The sequence below is a fragment of the Callospermophilus lateralis genome, chromosome 13 (assembly GCF_048772815.1).
Source record: "Callospermophilus lateralis isolate mCalLat2 chromosome 13, mCalLat2.hap1, whole genome shotgun sequence".
Lineage (NCBI taxonomy): Eukaryota > Metazoa > Chordata > Mammalia > Rodentia > Sciuridae > Callospermophilus > Callospermophilus lateralis.
Genome location: NC_135317.1, coordinates 30477315 through 30503266, shown reverse-complemented (window position 1 = coordinate 30503266; position 25952 = coordinate 30477315). Strand labels below are relative to the sequence as shown.

The window sequence follows — 25952 nt, the reverse complement described above, 5'->3', positions numbered from 1 at the left end:
TGAAATGTAGCATCATAGTTCTTCAAAAAATTAAAAACAGAATGGCCCAGCAGTTCTACTTCTGGGTATCCACTCAAAACAATTGAAAGCAGAGTCTCAAAGAAATATTTGTGTGCCCATGTTTCTAACAGCATTATTCACAAAAGCCAGAATGTGGAAGTAACCCAACTGCCTAGAAATGGATGAATGTTTAATGAAATATGGTGTACACACATGTGTAATATTATTCAGTCTTAAAAAAAGGACATTCTGGCACATGCTACTGCACTGACGGACCTTTACAACATTATGCTAGGTGAAATAAAACTAATCAAAAAAAGTCAAATATTGATTGATTTGACTTATGTGAGGTATCTAGAGTAGTCAAATTCACACAGACAGAATATGGAATTATAGTTGCCAGGGCTTGGGATGAGAGAAAGAGAAAGGTTGTTTGGTGAGCACAGTTTTAGTTTTCCAAGATGGAAAGAGTTCTGGGGATGGAAGGTGGTACTGGTTGTACAACAATCTGAAAAGACTTAAGGCCACTGGAATGGCATAACTAGAAAGTGGCTAAGATGAATTATACTCCATTATATATGATGTATCAAAGTGCATTCTACTGTATGTAGAACTAATTAAACCAAATTTAATTTTTTTTAAAAAATGGCTAAGATGATATTTAAGTTATATATATTTAGGTTATGCATATTTCACCACCATATTTTCAAAGGGAGCAAGTGAAGGATGCCACCTTTTCTTAGCAGCTCAGGTTTTGGAGAAATGAAAGGACACAAGAAAAATATTTTAAAAACCAGCAGTGGTAATGGATCTTGGCCTTGTATGAAACTAATTACAAATATACTTTCTTTTTACAGAGTCATTTTTCTCTGAAGAAGGGAGCTGCAGCCTTAGGAATTGGAACAGACAGCGTGATTCTGATTAAATGTGATGAGAGGTGAGCATGAATCTGCAACCCTTGTAGGTTGGCAATTTGCAAATCCACACAAATACCCCTTGGTGTGCACACGGGTGATGACTACCAGGCAGGAAACCTGCTGTCACCCAGCCGCTGACCTTCACTGTTTCTTTTCACATGGGCTCCTGCTTGGAGTCCACAGATGCTGTGCCTCCCTACCACGAAATCTTTCACAGCTCTTGACTGAATCAGAAACTTAGGTAAATCAATCAAAATATTCTTTACCAAGATGGTGCAGAAGGACATTTATCACCTGGGTGTTTTAGTGACAACTGGCAATTGGAACACTGATGTATAAGGGATCCTCACTTGAGGCACCCGTGGCTGTGTAAACTTGTGGGAGTGATTACAGACTGGGGACAGTTTAGTGTCCAGGACATAAATAATGTTAGTTTTTGCTGACTCAGCAACTTTGGGATGGAATCAAAGAGCTCTCTGGTGGGGAAATCCCTGTCTTAATTGTCACTGAAATTCCAGAGGTACATGGGGATTAGGTGTGGTGCTTTGCAGGATAGATTTAAAGGCATTTTCAGAAGATCTTTGTAAAATATTACCTGCCAATAAGCCTGAGAAACCTATAAAAAATTAGATTGTTTCTAAAGGAGTCAGTAAGAACTTTGACTAAATGAAAAGAAAGCTACTCAATTAACCATTTATTTATTCATATATATGTACCAGAAAGCTGTGTACAAATTTCCCCGCGTGACACCAGGCTCTAGAAAAGCACAAGGCACATCTCAGTTCCCTGACAGCATGTCATCTAGGTGGGAAGATGTCAGTAGCATCAGAAGGTGATAATTGTATGGTTCAGTCTTGTGACACAGAGTACATAGTCGCATGTCAGGAAGACATGGAAAGCTGCATGCAGCAAGGGGGACCTGCTGAAGTTTTCAAATTAACAATGAGTTGAATGGGTAGTGGGAAAGGCAGAAGCAGAGGCAAAGCCTTAGAAGAAATAGGAATAAGCACCTTGGTGGGGGGGGCTCCAGGAGGGGGCCTGACCAGAGGCAGGTGGAAGAGAACAATCATGGCAGATGCACTTGACCATGTGGGACTTTAAAAGCTCTAAAACCCCAGCACATTAGTCACTACATCCACCTCTTGGAGGTGAGATTAACGAGGATTGGCACTTTCTCGCTTACACCTTTATGTATTGGCTGATTTTGTTTGATCAATAGCTCTGAACACATTGTTTTTACAATCAGGAAAAAAAAAAGATGTATTTTTCCTTTGGGGGAGGAGGAGCTAAATTTATCATTTGACCTTTATAGATCTGGAAGCCAGGTAACTTGAGAGCATTTTTATCCAAGTAGAATGTGAATGAAGCCCCCCTTCAGGAAGCAAGGAAGGGGAAGGGTCTCTGATCATTAGACCAGTAAAAGACTTAAACAATAAGAGAGGCATAAAGTTATAAAGAATTGGTATGAAGCAAACACATCTTGAAGAAATAATTCCTATGTTTTGTTTTGTTTATGGTACTAGGAATTGAACCCAGGAGTGCTCTACCACTGAGCTACATCCCTACCCCCTTTAAAAAAATTTTGTTTGCTTTTTTTTTATTTTAAGACAGGTTCTCACACTTTGCTGAGGCTGACCTCGAACTTACAATCCTCCTGCCTTAGCCTCTGAGCTGCTGGGTGTCTTATGTTTTTAAGACTACCAGTGTTCCTCCTTATGAGATACTTATTGAACTGAGATTTAAAAGCTTGCAAAAAATTGCTAGTTTTATATTCATTCTCTTTATTCCTAGAATAAATTACTAAAGGGAAAAATATTTATAAAGAGAAAGCAATAGAATACATAAGGGGAAAAAAAGTTTAGATAACTTTAACATTTTTCTTAATTTCACCAATTTGTTAGGGACATAGAATTCAGGGAAAAAATTACATAGACAACCTTGGCCTTCTGCTCTGGTCAGGCTTTCTTTTTAGCATAGTTAGCAGGTGATTTTGAATTGAATTCAAATGGGTGGATATTTCCTTGGCAGCACAGAGGAGGCTCTTCACACTACTCTTTAAAGCATCAGTATTGCTGCTTCTTCTCCTGCGGAAATCATGTGTGACCACGAAAGTGGTCTCGGATGCACCCACCATCCACCAGCCAGGTACAAGAGGCTGGCCTCCTGAGAACTGTGTATCCGAAGGCAGCATCTTGCTCAGAAGAAAAGTGTAGGTCTGGAAGAAGGAGCAAGAGGCAAAGCAGAAGAGTTTCAGGGAAAGGGATCACAGACAGGATGCCAGCACAGAGACACAGAGGGGTGTCATTCACCCACAGGAGGCAGAGAAAGAGGCAGGAAGCAAGGAATTCTGGGAAGCTGGCAGGGTCTGCAGTCGGCTACTGGCCAGGTAGCCTCCAATTTTAAAGTAAAGAATTTTCTTTTGAAAGTTTTAGAAGTCATTAGGAAGACTAAAATATAATGCTAAAAAATATTTTTTTCATAAAATGTCCCACTATTGCCCCACCCTGGGAGGATACAGAAGGGAAAAAGGCCTCAGGCAGACAGGGCTGGGGCTTTTTCTCATACTGCTCATGAGCCTGGTAGCAGTGGAGAGGGAGGGAGAGGCAATGTAGGAAGGAGGAAGGAGAAATGAATAGGAAAAAGTAGAAAAAAAAAGGATGAGGGGGAAATAAGATAATAGAAGGGGAAAAAAAAGAAGTGTGGGTGGAAACAGGAAACACATTGAGTGCTTTAAAAGAAACAAATTACAATTTTTATCATCCCCAAAGCACTACTTACTTACTTTTAAAAAATCAAAAATAATAGGGAAAAATAGTTTTTCCACCTCCAAGATTATTACTGATTCCATCATGGCATCTAAACCTTTGAATCTCCTTTTTCAAACATACAGGTCCATTCTTTCCTTTCTTTTCTTTTTATATATTTGTGATCGTGTTTCTTTTTCTAACTATACAGGATAACATAAATATTTTCCCACCTCATTACAAACACAAACACACTTAACTATATAATGTCAGAGGTTTCAGAGTGTTGGACAGAGTTGGGTCTAGAGCTGGAGATTTGATTTCAAGTCTCAACACCAGCAGTAGCTTGGGCAAGTGCCTCTATGTACGTCAGTTTCTTTATTTGAACAAAGGAAAAAGGTCATGGCATCTGCTTCATAGGATTGTTATAATGACAAACAAAATGCAAAAAGAATGGGGTAAGCACAAAACATTAATCTGCTACTGTACATGTCCTTATTCCTGATATTACTATTATAAATAACCTTTCTATCCATCAATGAGAATCCTTGTTCCAAGATTTCTCTATTTGGACTATTTCTTCAATATAAATACTAGCTTAAATTATATGGATGCTTTTAAGGAAAGGGATTTATAAGACCAATTGTACCTGAGTAGATTGGGGTGGGGGGGAATGAGAGCTGAGTTAATATCTCCATTCACTCTTTAATTCTACATTGTTAATTCACATGCTTTGGTTTGTATGCATTTACGACAAGATCCTGGCCTCAGTGGCTTATGTAAAATTGGAGTGTGTGTGGTTGGCAGTGAAGAAGGCCTTGGACAGGCATTTGCAGTCACCACTCCAGTCAGAATCAGTTCAAACACCAGGCAGCCATTTTGTTTTTGTTTCCCTGGGGGACAGACATGCAGTTTGGGTGGCTCAAGCTGTGAAGCTGTCCCTCTGTGCTTCTTTTCCCTCAGGTGCCTTAGAAAGTTCTTCTAGGCTCTCCTCAAACACAAACCTGGACTTGCTATCTGGGGCTTTCATTTCTTGTATTCACTCTTTCCGACTCTGCATGTTAGCCGGACAATGGGGAGATGGTTATTATCTTGTTATTCAGCAGAAGGCTCACAACTGAAGGGGAACAGTCTGTGCCTTTCTGATGGCAAACCCATGATGGAAGATACCGGAAGAAATCTCCCTTTATTAGCAGCCACAGGGGCTTACTTCAGTGACCCTCTTCTTCAAAGAGAAACACAGTTGTCAGTTAAAATGAAAACAGAAAAGTGTATATTAAATCCTCGTTTGTTTGGCCTAGGTTCTTTCAGAGCTGAAAATCGAAAAGCACTTTAATTTTATTATATATATTCCAGTAAGGAGAGTAAGATATGGTAATACAAGACTTCAGTTCAACATGGCTTACATTTCAATGTGAAGTATTGTTTTCTAAAATTGACCTTCTAAATTCAAAAGGGGAAATGTGTAAAGTAAATCCTGGATTTCATAAATCCTGGTTTAGGAGTTCTCTTTTCCTGTTAGCAAAAATATTGATTATTCACAGTGACAAGATTAATAACTTTTTACTCTAATGTCATTGGGTCCAATATTTGTAAAATTTGAATTAGTAGAATCCAAATCAATGATGTACTACTATGTATAACGACAGACAAGAAGAGTGAATTCATGTTTAGAGGAAAGAAAACTGAGAGATATTTTGAGAACTGGATTAGACCACTGAGGAAAAAGATGTTTCCCAAAGATTCACTCAGAAAAGAAGAAAGGAAATGTCTATCATATGGATGATAATTTGGAAGACTATGAAGTTCCTGTATGCTAGCAGCAGGGCTCCTTTGGCTCTAGGCAGTGTCCTTGGATGGAGCCCAGACAGACAAGATGGACATAGTCACAAACACAATGAAATTTAGTCTACTGTGAAACAGGCAATAACACTTATGGAAGGGGAAGTTACTAATATTCATTAATTCTGCATCTAGAGGATGAAGAGAGTTAGCCAGATGAAGAGGAAAGGAAAGAATGTTCCAGGAAGAGTCACAGCACACTGTAAACTGAGAGAGGGGATGAGGTGGGGGCGGGGGAGCAAGTGCACTTGGCTTGTTCAAAGAACAGGAACAAGTGCTGGAAAGGTGTGGTCAGGATGTCCTTGTCATGAAAGGCCTTCTGAGCCACAGTGAGCTGTTTGACTTTTGGTTGAAGACATGGGACATCACTTAAGGGTTTTCAGCAGGAGGGCAACATTGAAGTTTCATGTTAGAGCATTCTTAAATGCAGAGTGGCATGTGGGTTAGAGACTGCCAGTTGGTGGCTATTGTAGAGATAAGAACCAGAGATGGTGAATGGTGGGCTGACTGGGTGTAGAACAGAGGAGATGGAGTGCTCGAGTTAGTGGGAAGTGTTGACTGTGTGGTGCACAGGTTGACCGAGTTAAGGGTGAATGCCAGGCTTCTGGCTTGGCAGCTAAGTCCATGCAGGGCTGTTCTCTAAGTCACCCTGGCCTGCGTGGCATGTTCAGATGCGCAAGATATTGAGTTTGAAGAGCTTATTAGATATTTAAGCAATAGGCAGTTGGAAATAAAAGCCTAGTGTTCCTAAGGGATAAATGGAAGAACTCTGAGGTGCCTCCATGTTTCAGGGACAGGTAGAGTAAGAAGGAACAGCCAGAGTTGTCAGAGAAGACTGAGGAACTAGGTCCATAGGGTTATGAGAATATTTCTGTAGGAAATGAGAATATTTCTGTGGTTAATTGTCAGATGTTACCACTAGGTGAAATGAGAGCCACCAACTGCCTTTCCTTATCAGTAGGAGTCTGGTGGAAGTGGGCAAGAGTCATTTCAACAGAAGGATGAAGACAGTTTGCAGTGTATTGATGGGTGAGAGGTAGATGAGGAAAGGGAAAAACATAGGGTAGGTTTCCTGGAAATTGAGCTGTGAAGGGGAGGAGATAGGACAGAAGCTGGAGGAAAGCATTCAATCTAGGTTTTGCTGATTCTTGGTTGTCCATTTTCATGGATAGCACAGGTGCTGAAAAGGAATGTTCAATCCAAAAGGGTTTTGGGTTTTATTATGGTCTTGTTTATTTGTTTTCATTTAACAAATAGGTAAGTATTTATTGAACATTTACTATATGTACAGTGATAGGCCCCATGGAAAATACAAACATTAAAGAAACTCAATCTTTCTTTTTCTTAAAGATGTTGTTGTAAATATGATTTAGAAATGATATATAATAATAAAAAGACAATTCAGTTGATAAATTGGTGAATAGTAGACCATAATATCAATAATGATTTATTTTTATAATTTTCTTATTTTAATCGTACAGATTTATGGGGTATGGTTTATACTTTGATACCTGTATACAGTGTATTAATGATTTTCTTGTCTTAAGCAGAAGGTTAAGGTCTCTGTCACTGTAAGGTGAAGGACATGCTAGAGAGGAAATGTAAATTATGTGGAAAATGGGGGTGAAGTAAACAGGTATCTTATTGAGTAATTTATCCTTTTAAAAAATATTGATGTGTATTTGTATGTGTTTATGGGGAATAGATAATAATTGAATGGAAGAAATTAGAAATTAGATCTAGTGTTCTATAGCACAGTGGAGTTCCTTATTCTTTTTTTTTTTACTTTCACAATTTTTTATATTTATTTTTTGTAGTTGTAGTTGGACACAATAACTTTATTTTATTTATTTATATGTGGTGCTGAGGATCGAATCCAGGGCCTCACACGTGTGAGGCAAGCGCTCTACCGCTGAGCCATAACCCCAGCCCCGAGTTCCTTATTCTTTTGACTAAAATTGTGTAGCATCTTCATCTGAGGAGCTTCTTCTGAAATTATCTCACATCATAAAACTGGAAGGGAAACAGGGAGGAGGCAACAGGAGTTGTATGAGGAGGACAGGCCCTGCCTTAGCCTGCAAAAATATTCTCTAACAGATTTCTAACCAGATCCCCCTTAGAGTTGGAAAGGTTCTTAGATGTTAACTCATCTGACTTTTTTTTTTAATTTTTAAAATAATTTCAAACATAAGGAAAAATTGCAATAGTAACAAGAATTTCTATATTCCCTACACCCAGATTCACCAACTTTAAACATTCAGACACATTTACTTTATCTCTCTCTTCTTCACCATATGTGTCTGTGATTCAATATTCCATATTGAATATAATAAATATTACATTATAATTACATTATACATATATACATACCTATATTTTTTCTGAACCATCTGAGAATTCCTTGCAGGCATTATGTCCCATTATCCCTTAACACATTAATATGTATTTACTAGAACAAGGATGTTCACTTACACAATCACAGGCAATTATCAAAATCTGGAAATTTGACACCAACACTGCTAATATTAAATCTACATACCTTACTCAAATTTCATCAATTGTTCCAATAATATTCTTCAGAGCTTTTTTGTTTGTTTTTTCCCCACACATGTCCTTCAGTTGTCTCCTTAGTTTCCTTTAGTCTGGAGCATTTCCTCACCTTCCTTTGACATTGGTATTTTTCGAGAGCGTAGACCATTTATGATGTGGTTAGTTTGGATTGGCTGATACTTCCTCATGGCTAGACTCCCATGATGCACCTGGGCAGGACTTCCAGAGAGCTGATGCCTGTCTTTCTCCTGTGCATCTCCTCAGGAGGTTCATCCCTTTATCAGTAACCTTCACTTTGACTATTTGGTTAAGGTCCTGTCTGCCAGGTTTCCCCACTATAAAATGTCTATTATTTCCTCTACAGCTAAGAAGTATCTTGTAGTAGAGGCCTTGGGACTATAAATATCCTGTTCTCCTGAAACATTCACCCATAGTTTAGCATCTGTTCATGAATCTTGCCTGAATTATAGTTATGATGATTGCAAAATAGTGATTTTCTGACTCCATCATTTCTTCCTATTTATTAGTTCCTGTATTCCACTGTGGGGAAGACCTAAACCTTTTTTCATGTATGTGGGCTTGTTCTTTCTCATTTATTATCAATGTGGACTCACAGGGGACTTGCGGGTACTTTCAGAATTCATTCTCTCCAGCACTCTCTCTTGCTGTCTGCTCTCTCTTCCATTTCTCCATCTCTTTCTCCTCCCCTCAGGATTCCCTTTACATTATCCAAAGTGCTAGTAATTTGCTGGAACCTTACAGAAAACAAATCTGACAAAAACATATGATATCTGGTTGGCATAGGACTAGGAGGGTCACTGGCTGTCCTATCTCCTGCTAATAAGAATTCTGTTGTTTTAATTAATGCTTTTACACCACAAATTAACTACTAGTGCTTTTGTGTACACTTTAACGTTTTTTTTAAAAAAATCACTAGCTTTATAAATCACAATTCGATTACATTTCTCTGTATTTGATAATTATCACATTTTATTATACAATTGATTTAGACTATTCAAAATATACATAGTCTATGATCATTATACACTTTTTATTAAATTAGTTGAATTGTTGCCCGTGCCTGAAGGTAGTTAGGGATGCTCATTCACTCCTCCAGGTCCATGGGGAGCTGTGGAGAGCCCTGCAATAGAATAGACTTTGAAGAGACACCGAATCAATTATTACCAAGCGGTGTGGAGGGAGCTCTCTGAATGTCAGATTTCCTCTGAGTTTAGATGCAGAGAACTTAGGCACTAGTGGTGTGTGTGCTTCATTAAACCTCTGTGAGAACAGATTTAAAATAACAATAGCTGGTACTCATAGTGTTTTTCACATGCCAGGCACAGTCCAAGGCACTTCATACGAATGAAGTGATGCATTTCACTGGAAACACAAAAGAGTTATTCCCTTACATTTATTTACCTGGTGCTAATATAGTTTATGAAAGGTTTCCATATACACAACAATTTTAAATAGTATGGCAAGTTTTCCTTTCTACATTTGACTCAACACCTCACTGGTGCCATGTTCATTAAGAGGACTGAGACTCAGAAGAGAACTTCTAGCATTCGCCAGCTAAACATGCCTCCCCTCTTTACAATTTTTAAAACTGTGGCAAAATACACATAGCAAAGAATTTCCATCTTAACTATCTTTAAGTGTACATTTCAGGGGTGCTAAGTACTCTCGTATAGTTGTACAACCATCACCATGACGGTGTAATCACTCTTTTCATCTTGCAAAACTGAAACTCTCTGCACATTAAATAATAACTCCCATCACTCCCTCTTCCCAGCCCCTGGCAACCGCCATTATGCTTTCTGTCTTGATGGATTCGGCTACTCTAGTATCTCACTCATATAATCAAAATATTTGGCTTTTTGTGACTGGTGTATTACACTTAGCATAATAGTTTATCACATTGTAACATGTCAGAATTTCTTCCTTTTTAAAACTGAACAATATTCCCTTGTATATGTTCATATCACATTAGTTGATTCATTCATCCATCCATGAACACTTGGGTGACTTCCACATTTTGGCTGTTGTGAAGAATGCTGCTAAGAACATGGGTGTACAATTACCTCTTCAAGACTCGACTTCACTTATTTTGGGTAGATACCTAGCAGGGGAATTGTTGGGTCATATGATAATTCTCTTTTTAACTTTTTAAGGAATCCCATATTGCTTTTCACAAATGCTGTACTTATCTGTTGACAATGTCTTTTGGTACACAGATGTTTTTAATTTTTATGAAGTCCAATTTGGCTTTTCTTTTCTTTCTTGTCTTGCCTTGGTATCATAATCAAGAAATCATTGGCAAATCCAATGTCATGAAAGTTTTCTCCTCCTATATTCTCTTCTATATTTTACATTCCCATCAGCAGAGCACAGAAGGCCAGTTTCTGCACATCCTCACCAATGCTTTTTGTTTGTAAGAAGCCATCGTAATAGGTGAGATCCTATTGACCTAATAACTAGTGATGATGGGCATCTTTTCATGTGCGTAATCACCATCTGTGCATCTTCATTGGACAAACATGTATTTAAGTCTTTTGCTTATTTTTGAATTGGGCTGTTTTGTTGTTCTTGTTGTTGTTGAGTTTTAGGAGTTATCTGTGTATATTCTGGGTATTAATTGTTTCTTAGATATATGATTTTTTGTAAATGGTTTCTCCCAGTTTGTGGGTTGCCTTCTTATCCTGTTGACAATGTCTTTTGGTGCACAGAAGTTTTTAATTTTGATAATAGCCATCCTAACACTGTGAAGCTATATCTTATTGTGGTTTTAATTTGCATTTCCCTAATTATTAAGTGATATTGAATACCTTTTCATATACCTACCTGATGGCCATGTCCATGTCTTCTTTGAAAAATGTCAATTCAGATTCTTTGCCCATTTTTCAATCAATTAAAATTGAAAAATCAATTTTTCAATCAAATTACTTGGGGGGAGGTCTTTGCTATACAGTTGTTGGAATTCTTTTTATATTTTGGGTATTAACCCCTTATGTAACATTTGTTTGCAAATATATTTTCCTGTTCCATAGATTGCTTTTTCCTTTTCTTAACTTTTCTGTGCAGGAATTTTTAGTTCAACATAGTCTCGTTTGTTTTTGCTTTTTATTGTCTGTAGTTTTAGTGTCACATTAAAAAAAAAATCATTGCCTAGACCAATGCCCCTATTTTCTTCTAGGAGTTATATAGTTTCAAGTCTTATATTTATGTGTCTTCAATCCATTTGTGCAGGGCAAAATAAGGACCCAATTTCATTGTTTTGCTGCAGATACCCAGTTTTCCAAGCATTATTTATTTAAGAGACTGTCCTTACCCCATTGTGCATTGTTACAACCTTCAGAGGCAATTAGTTGACCACTTATGCATGGATTTATCTCTGGACTTTCTATTTTGTTCTGTTGGTTTGTGTGTTTTTACAACACTCTCATATTTTTTATTACTATAGCTTTGTAATTTAATTTGAAATCAGGGAATGTGATATATCTAGTTTTGTTCTTCTTGCTCTGAATTGCTATAGCTATTCTCAATTTTTGTGTTTCCACATAATTTTTTGAATCATTTCTCTTTTTCTATGAAAAAAAATTGGAATTTTAATTGGGACTTCATTGAGTCCATAGAATGCTTTGAGGAGTATGGAAATTTTGACAATATTGATTTTTCCAATTCATAACCACAGGATATCTTTCCATTATTTGTGTTAATTTCTTTTTTTTCTTCTTCAGTTTCTTCAATTTCTTTTGTCAATGTTTTATAGTTGTCATTGCACATATCTTTCACCTCCTTTGTTAAATTGACTCCAAAAGTATTTAATTATTTTCAATGCTCTTATAAATGAAATTGTTTTCTTAATTTTTTGGACAGTTCACCTTAGAATATAGTTATGCAGCTGATTTTTATGTGCTGATTTTTGTATCTTGCAACTTTATATAGTTTGTTTATTAGTTCAAAATGACTTTTTGGTGGAGTCTGTAGGATTTTCTATATATCACATCACAGCTTCTGAAAACAGAGACAACTTCTTCCAGTCTGTTTTGGATATCTTTTGTTTATTTTTCTTGTCTAATCTATCTGGCTAAGACTTCCGGTAACATGCCTGGTAAATGTGCCAAGAGATGGCATCCTTGTCTTGCTCCTCACCTTAGAGGAACAGCTTTCAATTTTTCACTGGAATGTGATGTGTTAGCTGAGGGCTTGTCATATATGGCCTGATTGCACTGAGGTACATTCCTTCTACACCTAATTTGTTGAGAGTTTAACATGAGGGGCTATTGAATCTTGTCAAGTGCTTTTCTGCATCTCTTGAAATAATCATATGGGTTTTTTTCCTTTTCTTTTTTCAATACTAGGGATTGAACCCAGGGACACTCTGTCACTGAGTTACATCCTCAACCCTTTTGAAATTATTATTTTAAGACAGGGTTCTGCTAAATTGCCAAGGCTGGCCTTGAACCATCAATCCTCCTGCCTGAGCCTCCCAGGTAGCTGGATTATAGGCATACATCATGGTGCCCAGCTGATCATATGGTTTTATCTTCTATTTTGTTAATATAGTGTATCACATTTACTGATTTGTATGTGTCGATTTATCTTTATAGCCCAAGGATAAATCCCAGGTGGTTAGTGTTTATGATTCTTCTAAAAGTGCTATTGACTTAATCTTGCTGGTAATCTGTTGAAGATTTTAACTTTGATATCCTTCAGAGATATCAGCCTATAATTTTCTTTTCTTGTAATGACTTTTTTCTGGCTTTGTTATCAGAGTAATTCTGGTCTCGTGGAATAAGTTTGAAAGTTTTCCTTCCTTTTCAATTATATGAAAGAATTTGGGAAGCATTGTTATTAGTCCTTATTTAAGTATTTGTGTGTTTGATAAAGCTCACCGGAGAAGCAATTAGATCCTGGGCTTTTTTTTTTTTTTAATGGAAGATTTTTGGCTGCTGATTTAATTTCCTTACCAGTTAAAGTTTGAATTTTCTATTCCTTTGAGAAGAACATTCTTATTCCTAAATTTAACGGAAATGGATCTAGGATTTTTCATTAGATATGATTTTTAAAAATGTTTCTTTTAGTTGTAGTTGGACAGAAGACCTTTATTTTATTTATCTGTTTTTATGTGGTGTTGAGGATCAAACCCAGAACCTCATACATGCTTGGCAAGTGCTCTACTGCTGAGTCACAACCCCAGCCCCTAGATATGATGTTAACTCTTGATTTGAAACAGATATTCCTCACTGTGTCAAAGAAGTGCCCTTTTTTTCTTTATTTACAAAAAATTGTTTTCTTTGTCTATTTTCACCTTTTCTCTCTCCTGTTCTTCTCTCCTCCCTTTCTCCTCTTCTGAAATAGATGGTGACTTTCTTAAAATGCCTTTTACTCATCAATTGAAAGGACACTATAATTTTCTCACTTTGGTCTACTGATTGGATGACTTGTGCTAAAAAAGATTTCCTAAGAGTTTGTACCTTTGCATTCTTGCAACAAGTTCCATGTTGTCCTATGCTAATATTTAATTTCCTTCTGGATTATATTTTCTAATATTAAGTTCAGGATCTTTTGTAGCTGTATTTGTAAAATACACTTGTGTGCTTTTCTGGGATATGTTTAACACATTTTTGTTTCAGAAAGTGAATTCTTCAGCTTCCCATTGTCTTCTCTATGAGTTTAAAACACATTATTGTCCAATAGTATACTGATTAAAATTCTCCACCAAGGGCTGGGTATGTGGCTCAAGCTGTAGTGTGCTGGCCTGGCATGCGTGCGGCCAGGTTCGATTCTCAGCACCACATACAAAGATATTTTGTCCGCCAAAAACTGAAAAATAAATATAAAAAAAATTCTCTCTCTCTCACCTCTCTCTTAAAAAAAAAAAAAAAATAAGATAAAATTCTCCACCAAAACATAGGAGCCTGGAATTTTTGTTGAGGAGTGGAGTAGATTTCAGGGAACTTTCTTTCTAGTTATTTCTTGGAAATTAATTTTTTAAAAAATTTTCTATATTGTTTTATCAATTCTTATTATTTACATTTTCTTGGGGGGAAAATATGTATAACCTCAAAAAATAAGTTAGCATAAATCTTTACACAGAGTTCTTTTATAGTATTCAAATATATTTATTGGATGAGTAGATATAGAAAATGTGATATATACACACACACACATACATACACACTACACACACACACACACACACACACACACAATAGAATTTTGTTCAACCACAAAGAGAAATAAAATTATGTCATTTGCAGGAAAATGGCTGGAACTAGAGACCATCGTGTTAAGCAAAATAAGTGAAACTCAGAACATTAAGGGTGATATGCTTTCTCTCATGTGTGCAAGCTAGGAGGAAAAAGGAAAAGATGGAAGGGGACTATCTCATGAAGATCAAAGGCAAATCAGTAGAGTAAAGGGACCAAGAGGTGGGAGATGGGGAAGGAGGAGGAAAGTGCTGAGTGAAGATATTGGCCAAATTATATAGTTATATTGTGTGAATGTACAAATATATAACAACATATCCCATCATTATGTACAAATAGAATGCACCAATAAAAATGTGGGGAAAATATATTTATCAATAACCTCCTTTCTCATTTCAAATACTGCATTTTCTTTCTTTTTTATTAGACTAATCAGATATTTATGTATCTATTGACTTTTTCAATGTCACAGTTTTATTTTTATTTTTAATTTATTTTTTATTGGTTCAGTTTAGTTATAAATGACAGTAGATATAATTGTACAAGCATGAATATATCTTATTCTAATAGGACCCCTTTTTGTGGATGTGCATGATGGTGAGATTTACTGGGGTATATTCAAATATTCATAGGAAAGTTATGTCAGATTCATTCCACCATCTTTTCCTCGAAATCACAGCTTTTAAGTTTTAAGTCAACTTTAAGTTTTCTAATTCAATGGAAAATTTATTCTTTCTTTCTGTCTACATTTTTTTCTTTGATGTTCTTTGTACTGATGCATTATAGTTGTATATAGTGGTAGGATTCATTGTTACACATGCCTACATGCAAACAATAAACAATACAATTTGGCCAATACCATTCCCCGGTATTTCCACTTTTACTTCTGTCTACATTATTTAGTATTGTTTCTCAAGCTTCTTGAATTAAATATTTTATTATTTTTTCTGTTATTTTTAAAAAATATTTAGGGCTGTGCATTGTTCTCTGAGAATGATTAGTATCCTTCTCATATTTTTATATGTCGTTTTATCATATCATTACCTTTTAATGTTCTGTAACTGCCATTTTTATTTTCTCTGACCTCAGAATTTATTTATAATAGCCAAAATGATTTCTTGTGTAGAAAATTGCAACTTTTGCCATGACCCTTTTCTTCTCTCTATAGACACTTTCGGGGAAGAGGGATGGTGGTTTGGGAAGAGGATGAGATGGTTGGCACTCCTTCTTGCCCACACAGACACTTTCCCTCACCACTGACTTCCTTGCCAGCTCTCATTCTAGCCCTCAGTGGCAGTGAAAGGGAGGTTCCATGTGAAAAGGAGAATTGCTCCTTCCCACATCATGGCTGGGGTCCCTTGGTGCACATCCTTGTGCAGTGACAGTGGTATGTATGAAGGAAGTGCTTTTGGATAAAGTCAACAAAAAGGATACATTTTACTGAATTATACACAATAATTTAAAAAAAAAAATCTTACCCCCATAATCTGACCATGTGTGAACTGAACCCATTGTCCATATTGGAAAACAAATCTCAAAGGGAAAAATATAGTTAATCATTACCAGTTCATTTTTTTCCCCCAAAATCAAAGTGTATATCAAAGGGATGAAGAAATTCCCCACTTTAGAAGTATGGTAAAATTCTTGACAAAGAGGTTGATTTTGTAATGTTTATACTTCTTAAATGATCTCTTTTGATTTCTGTTTGTTCATTTCTCTTAGGGACCTTTCCTAAGACAGGCTGTCCATGTTAGTGACAGTCATGTGAAGACACAAGCAGCTCTTTTCCCCAGGGAAACACTCTGATCACTTTTACTACTGTTCTACACTTCAGCGTCAACAATCTTTCCCTAAGTCAGTCTGTGCAATTTCTCTATTGACCAGGCAGTCTGAGCAATTAGAAAATTCACTTGGGTCTGTGAATTCCCCCTTGCCATCTACATTGCAATCATGTTAGGGTCATGGCTTTGCTTAGTATTGACTAATTCAAAAACAAAACAAAAAGCCAGGAGATTTTCTCTTATTCCTGTGGCATTTGGGTGCTGCACTGGAAAGAACATCATCAAAGGATGATAAAATCCTATGTTTTGGAGTGAAGTTATATGTCTTTCTTATTTATTAGCCAGTGTCGATAGCAGTAAGAGTCAAGGTCAAGGAACTACTCAATTCAGGGAACTTTCAGGAAACCAAATGGGAAATTTTCATACATCACTGCAGTTCTAGAGCTGAACTTGAAAAGTTTCATGTTAAGTCAAGGCTGTTATGTAGGGCTAGGAACCTGAATTTTGATGTCCGAGAGCTGTAGATTTGAAACCTGCCTCCTACTAGCTTTATGATATCCTGGCATCCACATGATTCTTGTGCTACTACTGATGATACTACTGAAAATATCTAACCTGTATTGAGCGCTTATCATTTCCAAGGCAGAGTATTATACTCAGGGCTTTATGGTGTTTATACTTACTCTCATTTAACCCTCATGCAAACCTCATGAAGAAAGAAGCTATTCTTCTAGTACATTTAGTTGGCATTGAATCTGGGGCAGGTACTCAGTTATTCCAACTCCATATTCTAAGCTTTTAGCCACATTCAGCTGCCCTTCTGAACATCTGTCTCCCTATCTACAAGGTAAGTACAATAAAAAAACTTTCTTGTAGGTTTGTCAGGAGAATCAGGGATCATGTAGTAAGGCATAGCTTGTAAGACTGGTTATTCACCAACTCTGTTGGTGATGCCACTATTAGTAGTGATTTAAGCCTTGGTCAGTGTCTGGTAGGAAGCATTCTCAGAGCTTTCTTATTTGCATACATAGGCTATGAACAGAGTCAAACCCCACTAACTTAGGAAAGTCTGGTAGAATTTCAATGGTTTGGGCAGGGTCAGCCGATGGGAGCCTGCCTAGAGATACACACGCTCCAGGAATGTACCTGTAGATAAGATAGTCACTTCTTTCCTTTGGAGCCACAGGAACACAGACATGGATCTGAACCCACAGTCCACAGTGTAATCTTTTTCTTCCCACAAAGAGAAGATCTTTCTCTCTGGTAGTTCTACAAGGCATGCTGCCTGGGATTTTGCCAGACAACATTTTAAAGTTATCTGACCCGATAGCATCAAATGACCTTTCAAAAGATACTGATAACCAAGAATCCCAATGCAAATAAGGGCCCCTGGCCACATCCAAAGCAACAGCCCTCACTTTGGTGGCTTTCCCTTCCTAAGCACAACAACTAACTGAGGCAGTGTTAGAAAGCACCAGTGACTCTTACCTGTGAGCTTAAAGGCTGGATGTGTAAATGTTCAAGATATGCATTTATGCTATAGAAATACTTTCAGAATAGACATAGTAGGTACAGCACGGTCCTCCAAGCCTCCCACGCACCAAAGGAAAAGCCAGGACTGGACAGACAGCTTCTAATCCTTACAGGAGCCTGCTGGTTGTCACCCAATGTTCTCTCACCCCACAACATACGGGCAGACTGAGAATGTGCAATGCTACATCTGGAGCACCTTCTGCTTGCTGCCCTGCAGCCATAATGGCTCCAAAACCTGGGTCATGTGAAAAATATTTAACTAGTATATTACGCAATTATTTAAATATGTCCCAGGCTAAAATTTCCATTTCTAAATAGTATTTCTCAACATGCAAACATGGATCTACCTGCATCAGAGTCACCTGAGTGCTTGTCAGAAATGCAGATTCCTAAGCATATTTGTCTATTTATCAGTTTATTGTCTCTCTTTTGAGCATGTAAGAAGACCCATGGAGTAGAAACTGGTCTGTTTACCCTGATACACCAGATCCTAAAAATTGTCAGCTCATAGTAAGCGTTCAATAAACAAAGTAACTCCTCAAGCCTATACTGACCTGCTGAATTAAAATCCCAGGAACGGAGTCAGGAATCTGCACCTTAGACAAGTATTTATTTGATTGTAGTGTATCCTAAGTTGCAGGAACCAGTATTCCAAAGTAGTTCAGTTAATTCTAAGATCAAGAAAGAAAAGGTATTATTTTCAGAGGACCCCATGTTCACTGTCTGGTCAGATATTAAGGTATAATAAACATTTTAATATCCCGAGGCTAAACTTTTCCTTCTAGTCTATACCTGAGACAAATATCTATCTACCCTCTGCCTTATGCCAGGCTCTAGGTTTCTCAGGGACAAGACACAAATGGGCTTGCAAGACAGAATGCCTAGGAAAGACTAGGGCCACTCCCACCTCTTTCCACTAAGCCAGAGGCAAACACTCAGAATTGATTACTAGACAAGCTCCCTCCCCCTGCCCAAAGCTGACTGATAGAAAATGAACACACAATGTGTTCATTACTGTTTCCAGAAAAGCTTGGATGACACCTCTCATTCACCAAAATCAGATTCTATCTTATCCTGAAGGAATCCAATCTTTGCAGAGGGCCCCTTCAAGTTTATTATGGAAGCTCGGCATTTTATGTCTAGTTCCATCCCATCTTTAACCATCAGCAACTTGTCTTGGGTAGGTGACTTGACTTTGACAGTCACTGCACCTCTCAACCCATTTCTTGTTTGGAAAAAATGAGATTAGACTAGTATCAGGTCTGGAGCCTCTTCAATTCAAGTGTCCGCTAACCTCTAGCTTCTCAGTGATACTTCACTGCCTTATAGTTAACAAAAGGATCTGATGGGATTTGATGAGAAAATAGTGATTGTCAAGCTTGTCTACTCAAAATTCTTCAAGCTTCTGGCAAAGTAGGTAAATTTCAAGATTTATAAAATGATTTCTAAGAATTCTTCTCTCGAGTTCCTTGTTCAGTTATGAAATTACTATGACAGCACTAATGTGCTCAGAACTGTTTTTAAAGGATTGATATAATGCCCAAATTTCCTCTGAAATGTGAACAGAGTTCATATTGTTGATAGCAGGACCAGAGCATCACCTGGTCTTGGAGAGGTTGAATGTCACTGCTTTGCCCAGGTAGCCCCTGCAGCTGTGAAGGATAGCAAAAATATAGGGAGCAAGACACCCTCCCTCTTCTCCCAAGTCTCCTGGGAATTCCCCAAAGGTAGGCCGCTCTGAACCTGAGCCTATAACCTTTGCATCAATTGTATCTGTAATGCCCTTTGTCTGATTCCAGCCCAACAAACTAATCACTACTAACTTGTTCATTACCATTGCCCAGGTAATTACATGTGAATTGCTTTGCTTTGGAAAACAATTTCACCTAAATCAATGATTCTCAGTGCTTTGAGGTTTATTGCCTGCTTTATATTCTAATTATTTTGTCACACCTCCTTTATTAGTCTGAAATAAAAATGGTACACAATATACCTACCTACTCTATACTCACTGTATAATGCCCAAATTATTTTTTAAAATGAAGAAAAGAATCTGGGAACAGTGGCTCACACCAGGAATCTCAGCAGCTTTAGAGGCCAAGGCAGGAGGACCACGAGTTCAAAGCCAGCCTCAACAATTTAGCAAGGTCCTAAGCAACTTAGTGAGCCCTGTCTCTAAATAAAATATAGAAAAGGTCTGGGGATATGTTTCAGTAGTTAAGCAACCCGGGGTTCAATCCCTGATACCAAAAGAAAAAAAGAAGTTGGAGAAGTAATTTATAATAAAACAACATATTTCAATATGTAAAAGTTTAGGCATGACAATGCTGTAAGATGTAATAAAGTCTCCCAGTGCACCTTATTTTTCCAAATTCTTTATGATCCTGATATGAAAATCTTAGTAACCTTAGTGACTATTTCACTGCCTGCAGTACCTTGTAGCTACTCTGGTTTTTGTTTGTTATTTTCTTCTACTTGAAGTCTTGAAGTAGGAATGGCACACTACGTACAAACAATCTGGACAATTAAAGCTAACATTTATTGAATGCTTACCATATGCCAAGTCCTTTTAAATCATTTTGCATTTGTTAACTTATTTAATTCTCATAACTCACTGTTATTTTCTAGGGATATTTGGCAAAGAAAATTAAGAAATTTTAGTAAGTTCACACACCCAGCCATTTCTAGCTTTCTAGAAATCATCTCCAATTATCATAAAAATCAGCCAACCTCTATCTGCGTTTCTATCATAGAAAAGAAACATTTGGGGAATGAAATGATGTTCCTTATTCCAATGTCATTTTACTTAACTGATTGAAATTTGAGCCCAGAGTCCTTAGCCTGTTTTTTGCTTTTAGCACTGGATCTACTTAGAGGCCTTTTGGACTTAATATTTTCATTTTAATGTTTCAGAATGGATTCTTCTTGGCATTTTATCTTTATATGATTTGCAGATCCATTCACTAGACATTTTGGAATAAAAATGTTCTTTTTGCACTCCGTTCATTGCTTGCTCTGAATCAGACTTATTTTAAGTAAATTAAGAGAATGACTTAAAAAGAAGAGTAGAGGAACTCCATGGCCATTCTACCAAGAATAACATAGTATGGTCAGGAGTCTCCCACATGTGCTAAGAAATTGTACTCTGACGTCACTCAGGGAAGTAAATGTGTTTTGTTTTGTTTTCTTGGAAATAGCCAAGGAGTTGTTTTAACTGAGCATTGTAATCAACAATATAGGGCTGAATTTTATCCTCATGTGGCTGCTTACATCATTAAGTCAAGAAAGTAAATTATTCTAAGCAAACCTATAATATATATATTTTTTTTTCTTTCAGAGGGAAAATGATCCCATCTGATCTTGAAAGAAGAATCCTTGAAGCAAAACAGAAAGTAAGTTTTTGCAGAGATCTTTATCTAGCCCGTAACAAATTGAGGATCCAAATTTGTAATGAGGAGAGCTCATTTATCTTTTACTTTTAAAACAGGATTCAAATCCCAATCTCCCAGCTTTAATGAGAATCTGGAATTCTGCATCCAGCCTGTGTCTCTGAGTTATGTATAGGCTCTGCTTTAGAGAAGCTTTAGTTCCTGAATAAAATATTTGTACAGAAATACTGTCAGAGTTCCCAAAGCTTTTGTCTCCCTGTGTGCTGAGGGTTGGCATTAAGCAGACGCACATTTGGAAGATCATCTTCACAAGTAGGAAGCAGCAGAATGCGTTTTCCTGCCCTCAACACATGCCTAGATGATTTGATCTCCATATATCTCATTTTACTGGCAGCCATTTAGAAGTCTTTTTAGAAGTTAACAAGTTCTGAAGAATCACCACAAAGCTCTGGAAAGTCATCCTGGTTTGTAAATCAGAGGGTTTGGTTTTAGAATTCTCTGCTTAACTTTGAGTCAATATAATCTATGGTTCCTGGTTCAGTACAATATATGTGCATTTTATTATTAAGAATTCAGAACTAATTATTTTCGTATGCTTTTCTCCCTACAACCTGATTTTTGCACCAGAATGCTTCTAGTCACATAAACCATAAAATTAAACCTTTGCTGCCACCTAAAGACCGATTCTGTAACATCATGTTCTATAAATCAACAAGACACAGTCATAGGATGAGTGACTAGACTGATCCTATTTGTGGCATTCTTCCCCGGATGCCTTCAGCCACATCCTGTTATTTCCATCAATTTTCATTTAGCCATGGCCAGACAGACTGAGAGCTACTTAGATGGATGAAAGCCCTGGCTTATTGTTTAGCTCCATGTGAACCATCCCTTCTGAAAGACTCCAAATAAATTATCGGAGAATTTTCCAAATAGCATTTTCCAAACAGGCTAGTCAGGGTTCCTTCTCTTCCTTCTGCCTGCTCATGCTGGGAGACGTATTAAGTTCAAAGACCCCCACGGTGCAAAAGGAAGACTAGAAAACTAGCAAAGAGAGTAAAGGGGGCCCGAAAGTCTACCTGTAGCGCACAAATGGCTTGTGGACACCACTCACAACCTTGGGTTCCACTTAGCCTCTTTGAGGAACAAAATGTCTGTTCTCACAAGACAATGGTCAGGACCAGCAGAATGACCTGGATTCTGTGGAGTGGACATTGATTTGTACCTAGCTTCAGGGAGGTGATAACCCTTCTGAGGGTTTCAAAAGTGCAAAGGAGTATGAGAGGGGATGGGGTTCCATTGTTTTTAACTCAGCTTTTAGAAGAATTCTTGAACCCCAAATTACATTATTTGGGGCTCTCTCATTTGTGCAGGGATATGTTCCTTTCCTTGTGAGTGCCACAGCTGGAACCACTGTGTATGGAGCATTCGATCCCCTCTTGGCAGTTGCTGACATTTGCAAAAAGTATAAGATCTGGATGCACGTGGATGTAAGTATCCCGCAGGGACTGGCCAGTAAAATGTCCTTGCACATTTTTCATCTGGGTCTCATGGAATATAATTTTTTTTAACTTATGCAGCTTATTTTCAGAATAGTGGTATTTAAACTTTTCACAGTTTCGCAGGCAAATTAACACAAAACTGATATGTCATAGAGAATTTGCTGGAATCAGCCTGAGGTGATTCTGCTTTAAATTTCCCAACATGAAGATATTCTTATTTCTATGGTCAGTGCTCAAACAGATCAGGGTTCTCAATTCTTTGAGTCATAATGCCTTGGAGGAACATAGTCTGCTCAATCACATGCATACAGCTCTTCCTTCCTTAAAAGAATAAAAAGATAAAAAAAATTCATTTGTATAGGAAATTCAGAGAATAAATTATTTCGGCCCAAGTTAAATATTTGTATATTTTGGGAGAAAAGCAAGTTTGACAATTTAGTAGGAAATACAGACTATCAGATTTCTAGTCTCTCAGCTTGAGCTTGGTCAACTAAGAAGCTAAATTATATTTGAGATGTTTTGATTCCAGATTTAATCACACACAAAAAAATAATAATGGAAGCATACCACATTTTTCAAATAAAAAAAGAGTCAATTTTTAGAAGGATGAATTGAAGGGATTTAAGTTTAGATCCTTTTTACTCAAAGGCTGGCTTGAAGATCAGCTGTTATCTGCAAATTGTTTGCTAATGATCCATGATGAGGTAGAGAGAGTGCCAAACCATCACTAACCACAAACCATCACAAACTAATCACAATGTTTGGTTTCCTTGTTTTGTTTTCCTTGTAAGACTCTCTCTATAAAGGAAGCTGTAAGTTGATATATATTCTGGTGCAAGATCTTTATGCTGCTATTAGGCTGGGATCATTTTGGTTCACCAGTCCACCTTCTCCACTTTAACTGTAGTGATGGGTGACCTTAGTGTTTCTCAGTGATAGTAATGGGGTTGGGGGAAGGATCTTTCTCCTTCTCATGTAAATTGAACTGTGTCCCCAAAATTTGGCTTCTTATACCCACATAAGTGTAGGAAAAAGTCTGAGACCTTAGGATGTTTCTATAACTCAAACTTTAATGGTCTGCTCCCTTCATTTACCTGGGGTCAAGCAGATCATTTTCATACTATGAGACTCTTCAACTGTAAGACACCAAACTATAGACATCTAGGTCATTAAAAACTGCTACTTTTTCCTTTGTCTGATCCTTTTCAGGCGGCTTGGGGTGGTGGATTACTGATGTCCCGGAAACATAAGTGGAAGCTGAGCGGTGTGGAGAGGTACGTGCATTTTCTCTTGTTAACAACATAAAGCATTTAAAGGTAAATGTGAAAAACAAATGCACTGCATTTGCAGAATCTTTAGGATGTAGCTGAGCCCCCTCCACCCCATTCTCGTGTGCCTCGCCTTGTGTGACTTACACTCAGGAGTACTATGTGTAAGCTACAAAAAAATAAATAAAATGAAATCCCATATCAAGTGACCTCTCAGTTCCCAGGCATAAAAATTCTTACTTGGGCTCCATTCTCTGAACCAAATACCAGTATCATTTAAAATCTTCAAGTAGTCCATATTTTTCTAGGAAGGAAGAGTTTCTATAGTTTTCATGTTCCTTAAACAGATAACATGCACTGATTTCCAGGAGGCTGTAAATAAATTTTTCACACCAAATAAGCACCTTGGAAGTTATCAATGTTGAAAGTCCAGATTTGGAATTAAATATAGTCAGTTAACTTAAAGTGAGGCATGCTCTAGATAACCTCATGTCATGGCTTCGTCCCATAGTAACCCTTTTCTTGCATAGTTCTGATTGATGCTGGAAAGTAGCTTTTATTTCGAGACTAAACAGTAGACCATTGATAAAAGCTGAAAAATACAAAGGAGGTCATGTCTGATTAGCATGAAGCATATTCAGGTCCAAGGGGGAGGATGCAGAATGTGAGCTACAGCCCCAGGCTCTGGTTCTGGACCACGTGCAAAGGGAGTAGAGTTTTCCCATCACGACATGGCCAGTCAGCCAGGTCAACCACAGTTGTGAGCTCTGACACTCACTCTGACACTGAGAAAGCCTGAATTCATTAGAGGCTGCCAAATGCCCACCATGCCCTGCCAAGTAGCCAGATGATACCCAGGAAAAGGTTCACACTGGCTCTGCCCCCAGACATCTTGGCACAATTTCTGTTCCAGGGCAAGGAGAAAGGCTGATGAAGTTTTAGAGCATCTGTCAGCACTGGTCATACAGGGCACCCAGGCCAGAGGGAATGTGTGGAGTGTGCTGTGTGACACCCAGGCCAGAGGGAATGTGCAGAGTATGTTGTGTGTCAGGCAGACCTATCATGTGCAGAGCACTCAATGTGGAGACGGACGTGTATTCCCTGCTGAATTAGTAGAAAAAAGGTTAGGGAAGGGTTGGGACAGACCAACCAAACCCCATGTCACAGGGTAACTGTCCCAGATCTGCTGACTAAAGTCTGGCCTAGGCATTTCTGAGTTAAGGCACTAGAGCTGCCCATGCTTGAATGGCAGGACATATTAAATGAGGAGGAATACCAGCAGGGATCGCGTCATCCTCCCAGAGTCTATTAGTTCTAGGGCTCTGCTCCTGGCCCTCTGGGCTTCTTCCAAGTTTAATCTCTTTTCAATATGAAGATACAAATGAAACTAGAAGCTTAAGGAAAGTACAATGAACTAAACGAGGAGAGACAATGAGGAGAGAGAGAGAAAGAAAGCTTGGTAGGTGCTGCCCAGGTGCTGAGAATAATTAAATTCAGAGCTATGGGTATGACTCAGTGGTAGAGTATTTGCCTAGCATGCTTGAGGCCATGGTTAAATCCCCAGCAAAACACACACACACACACACACACACACACACACACACACACACGCCTCAACCTGTGTGGCTGTTAATTCAGAAACCAGGCAATGGCGGATGGAGAAAAGACAAACAGATACACATAGAGAAAAAAAGCTGGGGCCCAGTGGTCATTACACCCTGATAGAGATATAATGACCCAAGCTAGCTCAGCACATTTATTATATTATTATTATTTTAACATCAAAAGGATTTTGTGTGTGTGTGTGTGTGTGTGAGAAAGTTTATTCAAAGCATGTAGGACAAAGGATGAACTTCTGGACAACCCAATAATAATTATCAACTTTGCACTCATAATTCTCTACCCCCAGCAGCTGATGTTTGATCTCAGTGTCAAGACTGATAGTCCCATGGCAAGCACGGAACCTCCTTTGAACAGGGTGTCACCACAGTGTCACAATCAGAGATCATGATTCAAATCACCATTACACACACACACACACACACACACACACACACACAAACTAAATACAAGTAATTTCAAAAAAGGCAGACTATGAACAGTACTTTCTTTCTGTGAGTTTCTTTCTGACTAGAACAAAAAGTGAGCACTTGTATTTTACCTTTAATGCCACCCATGGCTGAAAATCTGGAAAATACAGAGCATCCTCCC

The 25952-nt window shown here is 37.8% G+C and overlaps 1 protein-coding gene across 1 annotated transcript in view; it reads left to right on the top strand.

Annotated features, from left to right (window-relative positions):
• Positions 1–25952, top strand: part of Gad2 (glutamate decarboxylase 2) — a 72307-nt gene that overhangs the window by 23380 nt on the left and 22975 nt on the right. The window contains exons 8-11 of the mRNA XM_076831616.1: positions 858–937; positions 20920–20974; positions 22345–22461; positions 23683–23747. Of these exons, the coding sequence (XP_076687731.1) occupies positions 858–937; positions 20920–20974; positions 22345–22461; positions 23683–23747 (317 nt within the window). The remainder of the gene's footprint in view (positions 1–857; positions 938–20919; positions 20975–22344; positions 22462–23682; positions 23748–25952) is intronic.